General features: G+C 40.8%; 1 protein-coding gene across 3 annotated transcripts in view; it reads left to right on the top strand.

The window, feature by feature from the left end:
* tle2b (TLE family member 2, transcriptional corepressor b) overlaps positions 1 to 23,055 on the top strand; it is a 97,456-nt gene that overhangs the window by 35,673 nt on the left and 38,728 nt on the right. For all 3 annotated transcript variants that reach the window (XM_087836608.1, XM_087836607.1, XM_087836606.1), the window contains one exon: positions 7,901 to 7,945. In XM_087836608.1, the coding sequence (XP_087692734.1) occupies positions 7,901 to 7,945 (45 nt within the window). The remainder of the gene's footprint in view (positions 1 to 7,900; positions 7,946 to 23,055) is intronic.

Here is a 23,055-nt window from a genome sequence, read left to right as displayed (position 1 = left end):
GCCTCGGGCCGAGCAATTTGGCTGTCGACGCCTTGGTGTTTTGACACCGGACGTGACGAGTGAGGAGAGGATCTGACTGAGAAGCCGCGGTGCTGCAATCGGAGGTGTAACGGCCGTTAGAAAGAGTTCAGATTTCGGTCTTTGTTTGCACACATCATGCTGCTATCGATCTCTTAATTCCGAGATAATAAAATTGCATATTATTACAGTATTTATCAAATTTCAGCTTCAAAACAAAACGAAGCAAAAAATAAAAACAACCCAGTTTGTTACCCAAACTATTCTGCAAACAATAATTATGTATTATCGTTCACATTACCTTGGGGGGTTGATGACAATTTCGCTTTTACCGAGGTGAACTTGTGTTTTTTGTATTAGTGTTGCTAATGGATTGCGCCCGTGTCGTCCGTTTTTCACGTTTTGTGCATGCGTGTCTATAATTTAGCGAACGCACAAGAGCACGTTTAGGTTAATGCAGCGACGGCCACCGATAACAATGTCTGCATCACATAAGACGCTCTCGTTAAATGTCATTTGGCGATGGATTCACTTTAATCTAAGAGCGCCGTGAATGCCTCTGTGGCTATGTGCTCATGCCAGTTTCAGTCTGTTCTAAAAATAGAAAATATACATAACCCGAGTAGATTAGTCTCACTTTCCCAAGCTCTCTGTTTGTGTCCTTACAGTTCCCATCATCTTCAGATGAAGCTTCACTGTCTGTTACAAATACACACACCACAGTACACGTGCACACTCGCTGGGTGGGCAGTGCTGGGTGTTCTCGGTTAGTGATGTCAGCCAGTTGGCTTAATGCCCCTCTGCCAGGCTTAACATACCACACACATACACAAACACACATGCTCATCCAGCGCATGTGCCTTGCACTGTGTGCGACACACACACACATGCCCACAAAGCCTGCACACACCATAGATCTTACACTGAGTGCTGAATGAGATTGCAGTGGCACAACAGAGGGATTATATAAGGCAGAAGAGCAGGCATCAGTGGGTGTAATTGGAGGTTGGGGGGGGCAAGTAGTTAAGAGGAGATGAACTTATTAAAAACAGGACTACAACAGACAAAACATACTGTAGTACAACAATTTCAACTGTTCAGACAGAAGCGTTATTAGTCATATTGTGTAGTCATAGTGCAGCTGTTATCCCCGCCTACTGTAGAGGACCGTGTGGTGCATCTGTTACTACTGGAGTGCATATGCACAATGCAGTCCCACGTTGCAATATAATTTTCCATCTTCAGCTCTACAGACTGTAGTTAAACATATTTGTGAAGTGGTCGACTTTAGTGTTATCCAAACAAAGACATTAATCGTGGTCTGTACTGTAAGTGCCAATCACGTTCGTTTTAAATCAAACACAACTTTTAACTGCTTCAACAGACCAGGCTCCCATAGGGTGCTGTCGCTGCCGCTCTGCAGAGATCGCACAAAGAGTACAATAGTCACTTCACTGCTGTCTGGCCAACTCCCACTGGACAACTGTTACTACATTTCAGTCTCCTCTTTTGTGCCTCTTCAAAGGAAACCCTGGCTGAGACACGTTTTGGACCAGTCGTTTTACAGTTTAAAGAGCCGATTTCTATTTGGAGCAAGTTACCAGTGTAAATCAGCGATGTTGTAAATGATACGCTGGCTTGTGGCTCGTGTCCCGTTCAGCTCTTAGCTTCTTATCATCTTTTGGTGTTTAAAATCCTGCAGATTTCTATGTGTGGGAATTCCTGTTTTATTTTCTTTATACTGACTTAGATTTTTCCTAGTAGTTTACATATGGCATGCACATCATGCTGAATAATTATTTGCTGCTTACGGAGGTTTTCCTTCCCCCGTACTTGCTCCTAAAATGTTTAAAGGTAATCCGTGTGTTCATGTCTTTTCTAATGAGCCAGGAGTGGTAGAAACATTTTAAACAGTGCACTCAAAGTGTAAAAAAAAAGTAAAAGAAACCCTGTACACCCTGCAAAATTCAGATTTTTTGGAACTGAGATGTTTACTAACCCTTATAACAAAATCCACAATTTTTGTTTTTGCTATATCATGTTGTGTATGGTATATTTATTACATCGCATTTGATACATTGGGTGTTTTTGGCAACTTTTTGTTAACAACAATGTTAATTTTAGACAAAAAAAAGAGTTTTGTCCATAACATTTTGAAATTATGGCAAGTATTGATCATGTTGCTGAGATAGAGGTTTCAGAAACTCATGTATCAAATATGATACAAAGGGTATTATTTGTGGGGTCAGATATCCTTATAGGGCAGCACGGTGGTGTGCAGTTAGTGGGATCGGGTAAATGGATGGTAGCCTGGCGACAGGCTAACGATCTGTTCAGGGTGTACCGCGCTTCTTGCACTGTGGTAGGTGGGGTAGGCTTCAGTTTTTGAAAGTTTTTGCCACTTTTCCTACAAATCAATAAAAAGTTGAAAACAATTTAGGCTTTCCTGTTAGTTTTGGGCACCAAAACAACCCTAATTTAGGAAAAGATCATGGTGTGGTTTAAAATAGACCTTTTCATTTTGCTTGGTTCCTCAAGTGACGAGTCTCATCCCTACAGTACGCCCCCGGCAACTGCCTTTATTATAAAAATACTACATTTTAAACCGTGGACCAACATAGCTATTACACGTTTTGCTTTTGGTCTCATGCAAGCTAGAAAACATATTAATGAGAATGTGAGCAATCACAGTTGCTCATACCCTGTAATACTGCAAAAATAAATTTTAGGCTGTGGCTTTTCTCAGTGTTTCTGATTTTCATGTGGATGTTAAAGCACCAACCGGTCCTAACCTGCGATGAACACAGGGGGCAGAAATCTTCTGTAAGCAATACCAAAAGCACAAACAGTGATACTGACAGATACCTACAGGGATACAGTACATAGATCCAAAAACAACTCCACATACATTTATGCAAATAAAGCCAAAACACTGACATGAAAAATCAGCATCCATAATAAGAAAAGTACCAAATGTGATATTCTGTATCATGCAATATATTGAGCGATCAAATATACACATTAAAAAGCTATAAATGCCTATAAAAAGCAATCCATTAGATGACCCTACATAACTAAATTGTTTATCATAGGGCCTGTGGTAAGACATAAAGACCTCTTAATGAGCACAACAATAATTCCTCATTTCATCCCGGAAGATATACTATTTGCACAGGATGTATCCCGCAGGCCAGATTTCTGCTTTGTGCTGTTCCACTGCAGGATTTTGCTTCTGCCCACTTTTATCTGTAACTTTTTCTTGGTCTCAGTTTTCCTGCTACAGTGGAAAAGCTGCAGGTTAGCTTGATTTCAAAGTTTTAAATGTGAGAGAGTTTATCGAGCTCTGAACTTTCCCTGTCATTAAAGGCTCATTTTTAATGTCCGTTACTTACTGTAGGTCGTTTGCACATGGGTACCCTGCCTTTTGCATAACGTGCAACTGTACAATCAGCTACGTCGTTTAAGTCCAGACTGGAGTGTCCTTGCAAAGGTCGGCTGCTGAAGTGATCTGGCAAGGTTGTATTCAAATATAGGAGCCCCAGTTGTAGCACTCAGCTATTTGTGTAATGGGAAAAATGTTGATTACTACTTTTTTTTTTTTGTAAAAGAGGAAGATGTAAGAGAGGAGGGAAGGAAAGAGTAATGACAGGTAGTGAGGCTGATGGCAGCGATGGAGGGAGAATTAATAAAGAGAGACAGACAGGAATCGAGTTAAAACGATGGGATGAGCTGAGGGGAGGTGTAATGATGGAGAAGAGAGAAGCTGAGGAGAGATGGAGAGAGGGGGAGAACAAAGAGAGATGTCACATGTCCTTTATGTTGAGATTGGCTGGAAAGGGAGACACCTTCATGCAAAGACCTACTCCCATGTGTTTGTGTGCATTTGCTTTCAGCAAAGTTTGTTTGCATTTTCACAGGTGAACGAGATCGCAACATTGCATGTGCTTTTGTGCACATGACTTCTTTTTCTTTCCTTTTTTTTTTTGGGCCAGTCCGTCCATGAGAGAAATGGAAAGAGTAGAGAACTAAATACACAGCGGAGGTGAGCTGAGAGAAAGGAGAAAATGTAGATGTAGCACTCAACAAGGACGAGAGCGAACAAAATACACAAAGCAAGGGAGCCAAGTAGAAAATGGCAATAGAGCGCGAGAGCATGAAGCGGGGCGAGAACATAAAGGAGAGGGATGATTGATAGAAATTACTAAAAGGGGGGAAAGAAAGGCTAAGAGAGTGTAAGGGACGGAAACAAAAATGATACGGCAGATAGATAAAACAAGGGGGGAGGGATAAAAGAGTGTAATGGGGAGAGGGAAAGAAGGTCAGAGAAATGAACGAAAAGGATAATTGGCCAGAAAAACAGAAAAGGTTTTGGCAGCTGAGAGCGAGAGAGGATGCACAGGAGGAAGAAGGTGACAAAGGAGAGACGGGACAAAAGGGTGACAACAGAGGGAGTCAGGTTTGGTCACAAAGATGACTTATGGTGATCTCGACTCCTGCAGTTTAAAAAGAAAATCCATTTCAACCTCTTTCTAAGATGTTTTACAGTAATGATGTCACTCTGTGTCTGCCAGCGTTCCTGGCAAGCCAGTAATAATTCACACAGCCACTAGAGGCCCTGATGGGTAAATTGTACTGATGTGCCAATGTGATTTTCTATGCCTTGATTAAGGACGATCTGTCAACTCACAGTGGTGTCTTTTCCCCAAATAAAAGCTATATTTTATGGCATGGAATCACTTTTATATAAATGAAAAGGTAAATTCTTTATTTATAAATGTGGCCACTCATTTCTGAACTAGAGCAAAAATACCAAGAATTTCACACATGCACAGACGAATAGCTTAATGACGGAAATACTGACACACTGAAGCAGCAAAATGTGCCACAGCTTGTCACTACCTGAGGGGAAAACCAGTGAAACTGTGCCGAGCTTCTTCAAAAGTCCTCCTTTTGCTTTTGATCTTTAGTCGTTCTTGCGGTACGCTAGTATGTAATCCTGCAATATTGTAAATATATTCTAGTGATGCAAAAACTGCTTGCTTTTTAAAACACTGTTCTTATTCTTCTTTACATTTTCCGAGTGTGTAATTTGAATTCGAGATGGATAGGTGAATCCATGGGTAGAGACAGATAAAGGCAAAGATACAGAGTTCAGTAAAATGAGACAGGAAATAGAAAAATACACTGAAATGGAGAGTGAAAGAACATCTGACAGCTAGGGGGAAAAAAGGGAAGGGAATAAGTAGAGAGCAGCGTGAGAGAAAAGATGGACTGACAACCCCTTAAAAGATAGAGATTGGAGTGAGAGGGAGGGACCGAATGAGGCGGGGAATAAATGGAGAGAAGAGAGAGCGATCGAGTGAAAATGAGCAAGAGAATACCGAGAGTGGGGGGGAAGAGAGAGAGCCGTGTCTCACTCTCATCAGTCAGAGCGTTGCTCATCCACCGGCAGAGGATGCCTTTGTCACCATGACGGATCCTCGCTGTCTGTGTGCCGCTCGCCGCCAACACCATTACAGAACATTACTGATGTACGCGCAGAAACACACAGAGGAGAGAGAGAGACACATATTTAGGAAGGGAACACGTGCAGCGGTGATAGCACATGGCATTTAATAAGAAGAGGCGCAGGTATTGTGTCAAACATACAAAGGAACACAAAACATACTCACTCAGGACAGGAGCCTGACATGCGCTGGTATTGATATGTTGTGTTATTGACCTCTTTAGAGCTTGTTTTGATGTGATATGTGCACATTAGGGCTGCCACAAACGATTATTTTGATAGTCGACTAGTCACCGATTATTTTTGCCATTAGTCGACTAATCAGATCATCATCCATTGGACTACAGCATACAGCTTATTGCACCAGCAGCATCTGCTCTTATATAACTATCATTAGCTTACAGCTTTAAGTGTTTAAGGTATGTGCTAACTAAAAATAAAGACAAGATGATAGTTTATTAAATTTTAATGAAATTTGCAGATTGTTTCGGTGAAGTTTAATAAACTCCTTGCTATCTAAAATATAACAGGACACCGGAGTATATTCTCCAGCATCTCACACTTCTGATAATCAGCTGTCTGCTTGACGTTTATTCAGCTGTGTAAAAACTGTAACTTTAATCTCAGCCAAACCGATTTACTCAGGAACAAATAAAATACTGCAAAAAGCCAAACAATAACATTTGTAAGTTATCTAAGTGACTTATATATCATGTTTAACCTGAGTAGCGAAAGACGGCGGTGGGTTTGAAAACGATTTGCCAATGAGCCTTGCCCCCGGCTAGCTATCGAGCTAGTGGGTAACAGACGTCTCCGAAAACGTCTGAGCGCTTTTGAAAATATGTGGCGTCTTGATAAACTGAGCAGATATTTGAGGTTTACACAGCTACATTCTCGCCTGAAAATATGTTAAACGTTTATTTTGTGACCCAGAAAGAATAATAAGAGTAATATTAAAACTAACTAGCTGCCGCCATTGTTGGAAACTGAGCTGGGCCGCGCTATGAATTCTGGGACACAGCTTCTTCTTCTTCGGTGTTTAACGGCAGCTGGCATCCTTGTACATGCAGTGCTGCCATCTTCTGTTTCAGTCCGTTATTACACTCTTAAATCCTACTACTTATTCCTGCGTCTTTTGTGATCTTACAAAACTTCAAACGACGCGTTGACTATTAAATCAATCGTCGACGATTCTGATAGTCGACGTAATCGTGACTAGTCGACTAATCGTGGCAGCTCTAGTGCACATTATGCACAGCACGGCTAAAGCTGATAGTTAATAGTTTCTATGGTAGTCGGTCTGTTAGTTAAATAATAAGTCATTTAGTCCAGAAAATGGAGTAAAACGATGCCATAATTATTTGCATATTAATGCAGAAGACACTTTTTTTTAATTTGTAAGTTATTTAATCATTAAAATATTGCAAATGATTGACAGTCAGCTGACTCCATCATTAATCAGTTCGATAGCTTAAGCTTTTAACTGGATAATGACATCTGATTGGAGGCATTACATCTTGTGTCCCACATCAAGGGAAGCAGTGACGCTTTGCGGGCTCTTGTTTTTCTCTGTTAAAAAAGGGCCTTTGAAAATGGCAAAAAGCAGGAAGAAGCCGTACATTCATTTTTTTTTTTCCCGTGGCCACACTAAGTCTGAATTTACACCTCACCTGTGTGCTCACAATACCAGCTTTTAGCTGTGGTTTGGCCAAGGTTGTAGCAATCCAGTTGCATTGTGTTGTGCGTGCATTTGCGCCATGCATTGCCAGATGTTTTTTACTTAAAATACCCGGACAGATATTTCATGGTAATCCTACGTGTGGAAAGAGATTTTGTGCCTGTAGAGTATTTGACAGACTATGCACACACCGAGCACAATATGTTCACAGTAAGCATTCCCAGAGTCTTATTATTTGGATACAACGCGTAGCTGTTCGTGTGCATAAAACCAACATCCACACAAACGGTGAGAGAAAACAACATGCGGTTAACACACACAAGCGCACTCATAATGTCATGCTCATTTGGCAGCTGTGCACAAATAGTCAAACTGCTAAAAGGAAGAAACCCTGACACGTGCACAACACGCGCGCGCACACAAACGCTCGTGTAACACTGAGACAAAAATATCTCATTACCTCCACGTAGACAGACACACACTTGTTGTGCATCCCATGTGCGCTCTTCATCTTTTCCGTCTTTTCGCGCGCTCGTTTTCTTTCTGTCATTAAAACCGCGGCGACAAACAGCAGCATATGCGGCTGTGCCGAGCAACAGCTGTTCAATGGGAGATTTTGTGTACGAATGAATGTTAATGTGGGCTGTGAATAAAATGCTAACAAAGCTCCGTGTGTCTCTGTGTGTGTGTCTCCGCAGTACTATGAGATGTCCTACGGTCTCAACATTGAGATGCACAAGCAGGTAAGAAACTCTGCATGTAGTATGATTGGATTTCTTCCAACCTCCAGGTTGTTGCTGTGTGTTTGGTTGCATATGTGTACAGTGTAATGTGGCTGGGTTTCAACTGTATTTTCTTCCAACCTCTACGTATGCAAACAAATTGGACACTTATTGGTTAAATGTATGGTTGTAATGCTGGTTAATGCATACCACCACCACCACTTCAAAATGTACTTTGCATATAAATACACACAAATATTTCTCTTCACTGAATTTTTGCATGATATTAGTATTCTGATAATGTATATATTTGGAAGGCATCGAGGTATTTTGTGGGTACGAGTGTGTTCACACATCTTGGTTAATTTGTTCCCGTATTTTAAATGATTTTGTGCACACGCTTTGGTTTATTCGTGTGCTTGTAAATGGAGAGCCTGCGCAGCAGATTAGCCTTTCTCCCCAAAGCATTAGGTGAACTCTGCCTGCTACTTAGTACAGAGTTGTTAAAATACAAGCACCGTCTGTTTCCTAGAGTAGTAAAGCACACAGCGAGCTACAGTCAAGTGTTTGTGAAGTGATTATGCTGACGCTACTCTGACTGAAGATATCGGACATTTTTGTATTATCTCGGGCTCTTTGCAGATGGTCCACGTAAATTTGTCCTGCTGGGGTCGCACGTCGAATTTTCAACAAGCCTCATCCAGCTGACCTACAGTCAGAGTCGGTTTGCAAAAAAAACACCCAAACCAAGCGAAACCTTTTATCCATTTATCTTTTTCTCCTACTACTATTATTGCTCTTTAAAACTGCAATAAAAGCAATAACTAAATATATGTAGCTCCCAACTGTGCTTCTGTAGATAGGTTATGAATAAGAAGATTTAGCTGGGTATCATTTATAAGGCATATGATGTTAGTTATGCTCTTCCTTGTGTTTTAACTCCACAAAGGACGATAATGGTGCCGCACGGTTATAGAAAACCCAGCTGCTGGATTCAGACTGGCTGCAGTAGAAGGAGTGAAATATGCATTAATAAAGTTCAACAATTTGATTAAGAGTTCATATACTCCACGGCCATGTTGGAGTTTAATTTCAGAACCTCACAGCTGCTCTGTCACTAGTAAATGAGTAAAAAGTGGCCTTGAAAGATTTTTCGCTCTATGGTTACTGACAGGCTCCATAGACGGAGTGATCCCAGTTTTCCCTCCTCATTTATGAAGACTAATAATCAGCCCAAAAGTAGCAAGTTGTTTCAGAAGGCTGAAATTTTAGTAAAGGTCACTGCCCAACATTTCAGTTTAGAGCTGCAGCGATTCATCGAGTAACTTAATAACTTTTGCTTTGATACTTTAAAACCGCGACTCTGCAGCGCTCAGTTCTCACTGTGTAGCAGTTTAACGTGTCTGTCTGTACACACAGTGTTTACACACAAGGCTGGTATCAGGGGTCCTACTATCACTGCAGTATGCAGCCTGAAGGGGGGCATGGGGTGTACTAGACCGTTTTTATTTTAAGGCTTTAGTAACATTACTTTTGCACATGTAGTTAATATAAAACATAGAAAACACATACACATGAACATACACCAACTCTACGTATAAATTAGGGATGCAACGATACCAATTTTTTCAAACCGATACGATACTGATACTTGGATCTGAGTACTTGCCGATACAGAGTACAAAAAACGATACTTCTACCACACACACACACACACACACACACACACACACACACACACACACACACACACACAAATACAATTAATTATAAGACAGGTTTTATTATATTCCCTGCCGATAAAAAATAAAATCTTAATTAAAATGACCACAAAAAAATTTTAAGTGAAAAATAAGCACTTCTGTTAAAATATTGCAGAGTCTCCACATTGTAATTTAACAAAATATCACTGAACTATTGTCTCGAGCTTTCAGAATAATAAATAAACACTTCTGTTTGGAATAAAATAAATACAAATTAGGTTTGCGAATAAAATAAACTTTTAAATTATTGCAGAGTGTCCATATTGTAAACAAACAAACAAAATAATTATTATTAAATAAATAATAAAATATAAAAAATTATAAAATAAATAATAAATAAAATAATAATTGGCCCCCTAGTGGCCAATCTAAAAAACTACAACAGAAATGACAAGCCACCCTCTGATTAATGAAATAAGTTGGTATCGGTTAACTTTTATGAGTATGAGTACAAACACATTTTACAGTATCGGCCCCGATACCCGATACCAGTATCGGTATCGGTGCATCCCTAGTATAAATATTGTCAGTATTTTATTTTATGGCTTTGCGTCGATCCTATGTATAACTATTCTATTTAACATCACTGTACTTGTGATTGTTTATTTATTTTTGCATTTTAAAAAAAAGTTTTCTTTAAAAAAAGATTTTAATATGGCAATTAAATACAGCGAAAGAGTTTAGTATTTGTGGACAGATGTTGGACACATTGCAGTTTCTCAAATGAAAACCAGTGAGTGCTTCGTTTTTTCCTCTTTGACTAACTAATAACTAGTGTCGCTCATGAATAAGACAAAAGTATTTTATGAGATCACTTGATTCATTGGAAAATTGATGGAATACTCAATATACCTGCGCATGCATCAAAAGCAAGCGCTGCAATCTCTGTATGAATGAAAAAGTCGTCGGTTATCTCAAAATTATGATAACCTATGAATGTGTATTTGTGTGCATGTTTTGTTTGGTCATTATAAAGTAAAACAAAGAACAATGTGTGCAAATGAAAGAAGATACAATTACTCGCGAGAGACAGCTGACCGGCACAAAACGGTGACCTTAGCAATGCTGAACGTATGTTATACAAAACTGGTACTGACAGATTGAAGACAGGTGACATTAGCTCAATAAGGATTAGCTATAATCTGCAGCATGTGATATGATCAGGGTGTAAAAATCATTCCTCCTACGACACTGTAAAGAATACCATGTAGAGAGTAGTAAAGGAAGGTCGGTGTAAATTGTGCAGCGTTTCCACTTGTCCTTGCTCAGACTGGGTGTTCCTGTACGAAGACGTGTCTAATGAGCAGTGTGTGCTCTCAGGAGCCAGTTAGTGCTTGAATTCCCACACTTGCTGCTAATTTGCTGTCTGTGTCACGTTACAGGAGAGAACAACAGTCAAACCGCACGTAGAAAGACGTGCAGACAGTGAGATAAATGTCTTGGCAGACGGACAGACGTTGAGACCTGAAAGCTGTTTTTTCTCCGTGTTGATAGAATTATTATCCGTGATTATCCACCTTAAACACACTTCCTTTAAGAAGCCTGCACGTTCCCCCCACCTCCCTCTCTGTATCTATCAATCTATCTGCGTCATGCTAACTCTCTCCCTCGCTCTCTGACTTAGACACTGTCATGGAAGAAAAGACAAGAGGGGTTTATTATTTTCACGTTTCACAATGGGCTCTCAACCTGCCTGTTATAGCCTTTCAGAAAGAAGCTCGTTGTTTGAAATAATCTCCGAAACGCCTTTAAATGAAAGCCTCTGCACTTCAACCTCGTAATCATCGTGTCATTTAGCCATCAAGGCAATTATAGCGCAAAGACATCCAACAATGGCTCCACATGTTGAGTACTGTGTACACATGTGCTCCAAATCCTCTGCTGGGTGTCGTTAGCAAAGAGAAAACACATGTTTAGGGGCAAACGGGGCATATGTATAGATTGATCTGAATCAGCTGTGTTCATTTGAGTCGAGATCTTTGTGTAAAGCATCCATCGAAAACACTGCATCGCACTCTGTTGTTGCACTAGAACTTCCTCTTAATTCGCGTTGTGAGCAAACAGAGTGCAGCACAATACGTCTCTTTCCTTTGGTGAAGTAAGGATGTGTTGTGGATTGCCTCTTATGTTGTAGTGTTTTTGAAAACTGCAGTTATACTTCAGCAGCCTATTCAGTGTTTGAGGTAGGTGAGACTGCCCATTTTTTTAAAACTGTAACACAGAAATAAAGCTATCGTCACCTCGCTGAAAGTTCATCAGCTCGGTTCCTGTTTTCTTGTAGATTGTTTTAGGCCTACAGTCTGCATATCAGATACGTACTTAGATTAGTGATATTTAAGACATTATGTAACGTGCTTGTGAGGCACCTTCATGCTAATTCAAATCCAGCCTCCACATCTTCATTAAAAATCATTATTCTGCTCTGCTATCATACATTATCTGTTTTTCCAGTGCACAATTTCTGCTTTCAAATATAAAACTAACACTGTCACGCAAACACTCAGAGTTTAATGGATGCACTGGGGGCAATTTGAGGTTAAGTCTCTTTCCCAAGTACGCTCTAACATGCATAGTCTTCCAAAATTTAGCATGTTTCTTTCTACCCTTCCTCAGCCTTACAGTAGGGCTGCCATGATTAGTCGACTAGTCACGATTACGTCGACTATCAAAATCGTCGACGACTGATTTAATAGTCGACGCGTCGTTTGAAGCTTTGTAAGATCCCAAAAGACGCAGGAATAAGTAGTAGGATTTAAGAGTGTAATAACGGACTGAAACAGAAGATGGCAGCACTGCATGTACAAGGATGCCAGCTGCGGTTAAACGCCGAAGAAGAAGAAACTGTGTCCCAGAATTCATAGCGCGGCCCAGCTCAGTTTCCAACAATGGCGGCAGCTAGTTAGTTTTAATATTACTCTTATTATTCTTTCTGGGTCACAAAATAAACGTTTAACATATTTTCAGGCGAGAATGTAGCTGTGTAAACCTCAAATATCTGCTCAGTTTATCAAGACACCACATATTTTCAAAAGCGCTCCGACGTTTTCGGAGACGTCTGTTAGCCACTAGCTCGATAGCTAGCCGGGGGCTAGGCTCACTAGAGCCGTGAGAACACCGGACTCCCGCAAATTTCAAACCCACCGCCGTCTTTCGCTACTCAGGTTAAACATGATATATAAGTCACTTAGATAACTTAAAAATGTTATTGTTTGGCTTTTTTAGTATTTTATTTGTTCCTGAGTAAATCAGTTTGGCTGAGATTAAAGTTAGAGTTTTTACACAGCTGAATAAACGTCAAGCAGACAGCTGATTATCAGAAGTGTGAGATGCTCGAGAATACTCCGGTGTCCTGTTATATTTTAGATAGCAAGGAGTTTATTAAACTTCACCGAAACAATCTGCAAATTTCATTAAAATTTAATAAACTATCATCTTGCCTTTATTTTTAGTTAGCACATACCTTAAACACTTAAAGCTGTAAGCTAATGATAGTTATATAAGATCAGATGCTGCTGGTGCAATAAGCTGTAGTTTTATGTCCAATGGATGATGATCTGATTAGTCGACTAATCGCAAAAATAATTGGTGACTAGTCGACTATCAAAATAATCGTTTGTGGCAGCCCTACCTTACAGTGGACACCTCTACATGGCACAACTACTGAGGAGCAACGATCAGAAAGAGTGGAAGACTGCAAGAGATGGAAAAAAAAGGGGGACTAGAGTTGAAAGAGATCGCAGTACTGAAATGTACTGCGAATGTGTGAAATGTAATGTGTTAGCAACCATTTATTTTATAGAGGAACAATTCGAACTACTGTAGGATAGAGAATGATATAACGATATGTCAGCTTTTATTAGTCCAACTGGGGAATGAAATATTTAAATAATAATACTTGAAACAAATAAAGTCAACAACTGAAATGCAATTATCTTTGCTTTCCTTGACATTTAATGCTACCCCCCTTTTAAATGTATTTTGGGTAAACCAAATGAAACGCAGTGAAAGTCTTATGTTAATCACAAAAAGGGAAACTATTACTCAGCAGGAAGGGAGAATAGATAAAGAGAGGCAGAGCGAGTGGGGAGAGAGAAATGTGGCTGGCAGCAAAAGCCAGGCAGAACTGGACTGTCAGCTTTTGTCGCCAAAAAAGAAGAAATGGACTCGGTGCTGGCTGCACCTCTGAGAGATGAAGAGAGAGGAGGAGGGCGAGGAGGAGGATGATAGGTGGGGAGGATGACAAAGAGAGACCAAAGGAGAAGTGAGTGAGGAAAATAGGAGGAGTGGAAGGAGAGATGGGAAGAAAAGATGGAATGACAGGAGGAGACCGAAGAGCCGGAGTGGGGCGTATGAGAGTGAAAAAGAGAGAAAGTAATGAAGAAGAAGCGGTCTGGTGTCAGGAACGAGCGAACGAGGCTGCGAGGAGAGCTAGCAGCCAGAATATGAGAGCGAGGAAAGGTGGAAACAATTTATGATTGAGCAGCGGGAAGGAGAAGTGCATATGTGCAGAAAGAAGAAGGAGGGCGGTTAAAAGAGATAAGATGTAGGAGAATCGGCGTGAGAGGAAATGTGAAGCAGATAGCAAAAGAGTACGAACGGTATCACAAGTAGAAAAGGAAACAGAGAAGCCCAAATTGACAGAAATAGAATAAAAAGAAGGCGGTGGAAGGGAAAGTGGTCTAGCACGGAAAATTAGGGAAGTACTGCAAAAATGGCATCAAAAAGAGAGAAGATGTAAGAATTTTTGAGAGAAAAGAAAGTGGACACAGTCATTGCACAGAACGAGAGGTTGTGGAGGACGTTACAAAGGGAGAAGGGCTATAAAAGCGAGTGGAAGAGTTTGAAAAAGTAAGATCATTTATAAAATTGGGGACTGAAGATATAAAAGTACAAGTGCACGTAGAAAAAGACTGTCAGAGCATGGGAGATAGGGAAAGTTTAAAAAAAATGGCAGGGAGAGCCGATGTTGGAAAAAGTGTGAGAATAGGAGAGAGATTAATTGAACGGATGAAAGAGGAGAGGGTAAACAGGAAGGATGGAGCCTTAGAAAAGACAGATAAAGACCTCATAGAATAGATGAGGGGGGGGCAGCGACGGAGATGAAAATGAGAGCAATGGGGGGAGTGGGAAAGAAAAAAAGGGGGAGAGCAGAAATAGGGAGACATAGAGAGAAACAGAGACATCAAGAGAGGGAGGGGAAGCTTTGAGCTGCAGCACGAAATAATGAATCATGAATAGATTTAACAGTATCTGCTCTTATTTCCTCTCCACACACCCCCTCCCCCCCACCCACCCTCCAGCTTCCTCCTAACATCCTGTCGAGATCACTGCTATTGCCTCTCTCTTTCTTTCTCCAGCGCACGCTCTGTCATTATCTGTGGCAGGGCCATCTCATGTCCTGGCATTAATTGAGCTGTAACAGTCATCTCTTGCCTTTCTACCCTTCCTTTGAGTCTCTTTTGATTTTTTTTCTCCCCTCATCTCTCTCTTTTTTCTGTTCTTTTACCATTTAATTTTCACATTTCTTTAGATTTCACACCGCTTTGTATCTCTGCGCTTCTTTCTTTCGTTCTCTTCCTCGTTCTTTCTTTCTGCTCCGATGGTAGCATCTCCCTCCTCCTTCTCTTAGGCTGTATGGATACACTGACATGCATGCACACACGCACGCCATCACATTATCTCACTTCCATTATCATATCATATATATATACTAGCTGTATCCCCAGGAGGAGCGAGGGAGGCTGTGAGGACTTTACGCTGCTCTCCGTGGTTATTCTGTATTCATTGAAATAGCACTTTTGGAGCTTGAGTAGTTATTGCCTGCATCCCCTGCTGTGCACAACATGTATATTCAGTATATTTTGTAATTCATCCATAAACTGTGAGCTCAGAGTTGTCGGCAGAGGGAAGCTTACAGATACAACGGTGTCCTGTATGTCTCAAGATGTGTTTCGAATAGACTGAAACCTGTTTTGTATCGATGCTTAATTCTGGAAGCAGATTGATAAATTGGTGGGATGGAAGCTGTGTTAGACTCGCTTCCCACAAGAGCACAGTGCAGTCTGGGAGACTGTGAAAATGTGAAAGGCAGGAGGTTAATAAGATAGAGCCAATACTTGTTTGCTGTAGCAAAAAGACAATCGCAGCAGAACTAACCAGCAGCTTAAGATTCATAACTACAGTGAGCATTACACGCATTATTGGTACTTAGCGGACAAAAAGCTTCACAGGTTAGAAGTTCACGGTTTATATTATGATGATGTGAATACAAATATTTACTAAAATGGTCACAAGAACAACCTGGACAGACACAGTCTCAGTTGATAAAAGTGTCATTTTGAACGGATGTCGTGTATTTGAAGTGAACCGAAGAGAAAAAGAGCAATACTGGCAGTAACATGACACGCTACCATTTCACAAGCAATATATTATTGTTCCTTCAATTCATTGTTCATCAAAAATGACTGACTTGAACACAAGATGATACTTGCATCCCATCTTATATGATTTACAGGATGGGATGTAAGTAACGGGAGACAGGCACCGTCTCTACTTTTGAGGTTAGCTGTAAAAATGTCTTGTGTGTCTTTCTCCTGCCTCTCTCCCCTTACTCATAACTAGGGATGGGTACCGGTATCCGGTGTCATGATGGCACCGGTTTTGACATAAACGGTAGTAACCAGACCGAAAAGCAGCGCACATTTCGGTGCTTTATTTCGGTGATTTTTTTTCCTGAGCTGTGATACACTTTCTTCTTCCTTACATTTGTATTGGCGGTTGGCAAACAACTGAAAGGTGCATTACCGCCACCAACTGGTATGGAATGATACACTTTAGATTCTAGCCAATCATTTTACGTTTCCGAGGATAGTAGGCGGGTCCAGGTACGTACGTTCTTTTAGAGCAGAGCTACAGATTAAAAATGCCCAAGGCGAAGCGGTCATAAGTCTGGCTGTACTTCACAGCAAAAGATGCAAACTCAGCAGCTGCAACAAGTGCTTTAAGGTGATACTGTGATACTGTCAAAGGAGGAAACACCTCGAATCCGATGAAACACCTGGCGACGCATAGCGTTTTTTTTAAAGCCGAGAAATGCGGCGTATTTGATAGCTTGCTGCGAGACCTCACACCGAGCACATCTACTGCGGGTGGGTTGCCTGTTATCGGACCCGGAGTTAGCAACATCCCCCAAAAACCCGAAGAGGAGAGTCCTGGCCCCTAGCCCTGCCAGTGTAGCAGAAATGATGAGGATGATGATGCAGCAGCAGCCGTTCTTCTCTGCGTGAGTAGCTTAATGTTGTTCGTGTGTAATTGACGTTGAGTAGGCTAACCACGTTATTACATTAATGCATGTAAGGTGAACTAGCAAACATCATCATAGCTACATGCTGCTGTCTTCTTGTTTGATGGCAGATACTCCCTTCACCCTGGCCAAAAAGGCTAAAATGACCAAAGAAAAAGTGGAAAACAGCTAAACATGAGAGGTTTTTGGACAAAGTTTGTGTTTTTTCCATTGTTTAAGCACTGCTTCCAGCCAAGAGTGATACCATATATGCCTTATAGCTGCAGAAAAGGCTAACATTGTTATCTTTTTACAAAAAAACAGCTGAACATGAGAGGTTTTTGGACCAATTTTGTGTTCTCCATTCTTTAAGCACCGGTTTGAGCACCATTTAAGCACCGGCACCGTTTCAAAAGTACCGGTTTGGCACCGGTATCGGATAAAACCTAAACGATACCCATCCCTACTCATAACCAGTCACGGCAGATGTTTGTCTTAACAGTTCACTTGGAGAAGTTCCTGTGATTGTCACCATAATGACTTACTGGAACTCCTACTGGAACTCAGCCATCATTAATTTCACCAGTCCTTTCCCCGCTATGCTGAGTCAAAATGTCTGCAACGACCAGAATTCTAATCAAGCAGTGAGTGAAACCGTCTATTTGACGGATCATTAATTGTTGAAGAAGCTGTAATGTAAAGTGGCACAAAGATTAGCTGTGCAACTCTAACATAAAGCACATCAATCTTTGTGTGCTGGTATGCTGAGGTGTATACAGGAGTGTATCACTGAAATGCCAGTAAACCTGTGATACTTACACAGCTGGTCGATGGTGCTAGGTGCAGAGAAACGCCCCGCCTCCTAAACAGACTGCATCTTCTGCACTATAAGCTGGCTAACTGAGACTATTTTGGGGGTTGAAAATGACAACATATTCATGTATCTTTCCTCTAGCGTTGAACGGTGCATCCTCACAGTTTCAGTGGTAATATGCGATTTCAGCAGTAGGCTCTATTGCTTCTTTGCTGGGGTTCTGTCCCCTTGAAAACCCAGGGGGTCTGCAGGGGCTGTGGCAGCATTTCAGTAACTGCCTGGGTAAGTGTTTCTGTATGACTGGATCGGGATCTGACAGTGCCTCGCAACAAAAAAAGAAGCTCAGATGACTTCCAGGATTCATCCTTAGACTGCCTCTATATCTTCACCTCCTTCCTAACAAAAATAAACTCCACACATTAGTGTCTAAATTATACCTGGAAAGGAAGCAGGAGTGGATGAAACGCACATGGCCTAAGCTTATGTTGCATCATGTAGCCGCTCTCCTCCCTAACAGTCACTCCACAATCTTATCACTGGAAACAGGAAAATCCTGCCTTTGACTCCAATTTGGAAGACTTGATCTCGTTAATTCATTATGATTATGCATGTACAATGATCGCTGCTTTTAGGTGTGTATAAATGTCTGCCTGATTTATTTAGAAATCAATATCCTAAGGAAGCAAATAGCAGCCTTTATGAGTCAAGCTTGCGTGGTCGGCTGATTGAAATCCGTGATTTTTACATAAGGATCAACGCTGAGGCGTGACAACAATTTTAACCAGTTTGACGTTTGAAAAATTATTCACACTGGGAAGCTGAGGTTGAAACGGCTTGTTTGTTTGCATTTAAACAGCCTGATAGGACGCGATGCTACGACACAAGGCTACTGGGCAGCAAGGGCAGTTAATTAGGGATTAAACAGCAGGAAATTGGAGGAATATGTGAAGTTAAAAGCCGGGTCACAGCTGAATTTTTATAATGGTGCATATAATACATGGCAGAACACGTGCATTTACCAACTCGTCTTTTTCTTACAAATACCAGTATACTCACACGCAGTGTAACCCTACAGTGTGATGTTTGTACGCCTTTAACAGCAGTTTTAAAAGATGTCTGCACCAAACTCATTAAATATTGAGGTCAGTTTAACTAAGTAGTGTTTATTAGCAACTATGGCTGCCACGATTAGTCGACTAGTCACGATTACGTCGACTATCAAAATCGTCGACGACTGATTTAATAGTCGACGCGTCGTTTTAAGCTTTGTAAGATCCCAAAAGACGCAGGAATAAGTAGTAGGATTTAAGAGTGTAATAACGGACTGAAACAGAAGATGGCAGCACTGCATGTACAAGGATGCCAGCTGCCGTTAAACCCCGAAGAAGAAGAAGTAGCTGTGTCCCAGAATTCATAGCGCAGCCCAGCTCAGTTTCCAACAATGGCGGCAGCTAGTTAGTTTTAATATTACTCTTATTATTCTTTCTGGGTCACAAAATAAACGTTTAACATATTTTCAGGCGAGAATGTAGCTGTGTAAACCTCAAATATCTGCTCAGTTTATCAAGACACCACATATTTTCAAAAGCGCTCCGACGTTTTCGGAGACGTCTGTTAGCCACTAGCTCGATAGCTAGCCGGGGGCTAGGCTCACTAGAGCCGTGAGAGCACCGGACTCCCGGCAAATCGTTTTCAAACCCACCGCCGTCTTTCGCTACTCAGGTTAAACATTATATATAAGTCACTTAGATAACTTAAAATGTTATTGTTTGGCTTTTTTTTTTGTATTTTATTTGTTCCTGAGTAAATCGGTTTGGCTGAGATTAAAGTTATAGTTTTTACACAGCTGAATAAACGTCAAGCAGACAACTGATCATCAAAAGTGTGAGATGCTCGAGAATATATTCCAGTGTCCCGTTATATTTTAGATAGCAAGGAGTTTATTAAACTTCACCGAAACAATCCGCAAATTTCATTAAAATTTAATATCATCTTGGTTTTATTTTTAGTTAGCACATACCTTAAACACTTCAAGCTGTAAGCTAATGATAGTTATATAAGAGCAGATGCTGCTGGTGCAATAAGCTGTATGCTGTAGTCCAATGGATGATGATCTGATTAGTCGACTAATGGCAAAAATAATTGGTGACTAGTCGACTATCAAAATAATCATTTGTGGCAGCCCTATTAGCAACAAATAAGCAGCTAAAATGTCTCATTTATAGTCAACTGAAAGCATAATTTCAAGTCTAAACGTTTTAACCTGTTTTATCCTAGTATTGCTTCCTCTTTTCTGCGTGACTACATGTATGTTACAACCATGTTACAAGCAAGTAAAAATAAATCCGCATTATATACCTGTCATGTAAGTGGCCCTGCCATTAAATTCCTCCACTGTCAGATATGTTTTGAAATATCCTCTGTAATCATTTTACAGGCTAAGAGACAGAAAAGGTGGCCGAGTGGTGAGCGAGAGCATCCCATTAGTGAAAGGTGTCAGTGTGTCCTTGAGCTGGTGTGAACCCCTGGCTGGTTACTAATTTTAAGCCATTTAGGATAATAACAGCGTGAGATAAAAGCTTTAAAATTAGTAGCTGGGAATTGGGGAAACCAAACCTAAAACCTCAAATACTTATTAAAATATAAAAATTACACAGTAGACCAGCGTCTTTCCAGTCATCTTTCCGAAGTTTGGTTCCTGAACTTCAGGATGAGACTCAGTGAAATAAATACTCGGCACGAAGGGGACGCTACGTTATTTCAGCACACATTTCCCCTCAGTAAGGAGCAGCGTCGGTAAGAATGCCAGATTCCCGCACTATATATGGCATATTATAAGAATCAGCGATGCATACATATATATAGCCTTTACATAGTGTTTCAGGATTCTAGTTAAAGAGATTGTGTGGTGCACAGAGCAGGCAGGATATTATAGGAGGCTGTGTTTAATAGTCAGGATGCTCAGCAGCCAGACTGTTTCCCCTGTGGACTCCTGAGGACAGATGAAGCAGCTGGCTGTCCTTCCTTCCTGTTCCCTCCTTTCATTTCACCACCACACATATGAGGCCGAGGGTGTGTGAGCGTGTGTGTGTGCAGGCGCGCTTTTGTGTGAGAGAAAACAGCGAGTTTCCCAGTCATTCTTGTACTCCCATTTATGTGGCGGGTTATGTTATAAAGTAAACAATTTTATATTTCTCAGCAGTGAAAGAATAAAAAAAAAACGAGCCGAGTAGTGGTGGGAAAAAGCTGAGAAAAAGACAGGAAAGAGGCTGAGCAGAGAAATAAACAGAGAAGATGAATAAAACAGAAATGGGGACTAAGGAAGATTAAGAGAGAGTACAAGCAGGAGAGAGAGATCACACGGGAGGATATTTATCTGCTTGCGTCGTGTAAAAAAATTGTGTGCATGCGCTCATCCTCCAGCCTAATTAGCCCGGGCTGTCTGGCCTTTTTATGCATGTGTTTGTACACATGCCTGCATGTGTGTGTGTGGTATATTTGGCTGAAGTTGTGACCTGAATCCTCATCTCAATGGGGAGAGGGAAGAGTGAAGGAGAAAAACAGGGGGGAGAGTGTGAGCAGGAGATGCCTTCATATCATCTCACCGCTTTGGTTCATAATAGGATTGGGCTTCCCTCTCTTTTCCTCCTTTTTTTCCCTTCTTCTGTCTCACTCTTTCAATCTCCTGTGCCTCAGATTTTTTTTTTCTTTCATTTTCACCACCCAGTCAGTGCATAATCCCATGGTTGCGGTTAGATTTTTATTTAAAGTGGTTTTATTTGAAGGGTGGATTAAGATGAGGCTGAATATGTGGGTCAGCTGAAACAAGCTTTGGAGAGGTCAAATGACTTTGTTTGTGTGTTTGTGTGTCTGTGTGCGTGTCTGTGTTTGGACTCTCTTTGATAGTGGTGGTATAAGCAGTCCCCTCTTTTAACATGTTAGCATCTGTGCCCTGTGTGTGTGTGTGTGTGTGTGCGCGCGCATGTGCAAAGCTTTGATCTCTCACACTCTCTTTCCTTATCTCTCTCTCTCTCGTCAAACCGTGTGTGTGTGTTTGCTTTTGTATACATGTGTTGCAGAGCTCATTTGTGAATAATGAAGCATAGACAGCGAGAGCTGGCTAGTTTGATATGGCCCTTTAGGAATGATAGAATAGAAGTTGAGAGAAAAAGAAAGACAGTGAAAAAGAAAAAGAAAGATGAGTTGAAAGATAAAAGCAAGTGATTAAATTCCCAGGGAGCTAGCCTTTTAGCGTAATAACTTTGTCACATTGGCAGAGGATCTCTGGTTGCTTCACAGACTATATTGCCTATAATTCTGTGTGTGTGTCTGTGTGTGTTTTATATATATTTCATATGTATTTGAAAGGGCTGTATGTTGTGCCAGCGACCTGTGCTTGAACTGGGATAAATAAGCTGGCTAAATTCGGAAGACACAGTTGTAGTTTTCGCTATAGATAACATATTCTGGTGTGTTTGCTTCACGTTGTTTTGTTTAAAGACATTCTTGTAGCACAATGAGCGAGACGTTGACTTTAAATACCAAAGTAATAATAAAAGTATGATATTTCTGTGTTCCACTATCTTTCACTCATCATGAAGTTCACGTTTTAAAATCCTTTTGTATACTTTTACAATTTTAAATAACTTGGCGCCTAGTTACCTTACCGACCTCATTGACTTGTATCGCCCCAAGAGAGCACAGATCCTCTAACCAACTGCTCTTAGTGCAACCAAGGACCAGACGAAAGACTAGAGGGAACTGAGCTTTTGCAATTGCCGCACCCAAACCGAACAATCGATGTTCGCACATCCGAATCCATACAATCACTTAAATTGTGCTTAAAAACTCACTTGTTTAATCTAGTTCGGACTTCCACCCGGTCTGCATTTGTGCTACATAACTGTAACTGTAACTGTTTTTGTTATCTTTTGTTGTAACCCGCATTCCGGCACTTGTGTGAAACACTTTGATGGACACTGCTCCTTTTTAAATGTGCTATAGAAATAAACTTTGATTGACATTTGTTATTTTGGAGGTAATGATTCAACCGATTTTAGATGAATTGCAAAGAAATTTGCTTCAGAAGTGCAACTAGACAAATTGCTGAAAGGATGAAGAATTGAAGTACTGTCAAGTTAAACTGCTAAACATCAACACGTTAGCATGTTGATGTAAACATTTAGTGTAAAGCATGGCTGTGTCTTTGTACTAAATTCGATCTCCTTCAGCACCACGGCTAGACTCTAAAGTTTAAGTAAAGTAGAAAAGT

The sequence above is a fragment of the Neolamprologus brichardi genome, chromosome 23, assembly GCF_056152115.1.
Source record: "Neolamprologus brichardi isolate AB-2024 chromosome 23, ASM5615211v1, whole genome shotgun sequence".
In the NCBI taxonomy this organism is placed as follows: domain Eukaryota; kingdom Metazoa; phylum Chordata; class Actinopteri; order Cichliformes; family Cichlidae; genus Neolamprologus; species Neolamprologus brichardi.
This window is presented reverse-complemented; position numbering and strand designations above follow the sequence as displayed.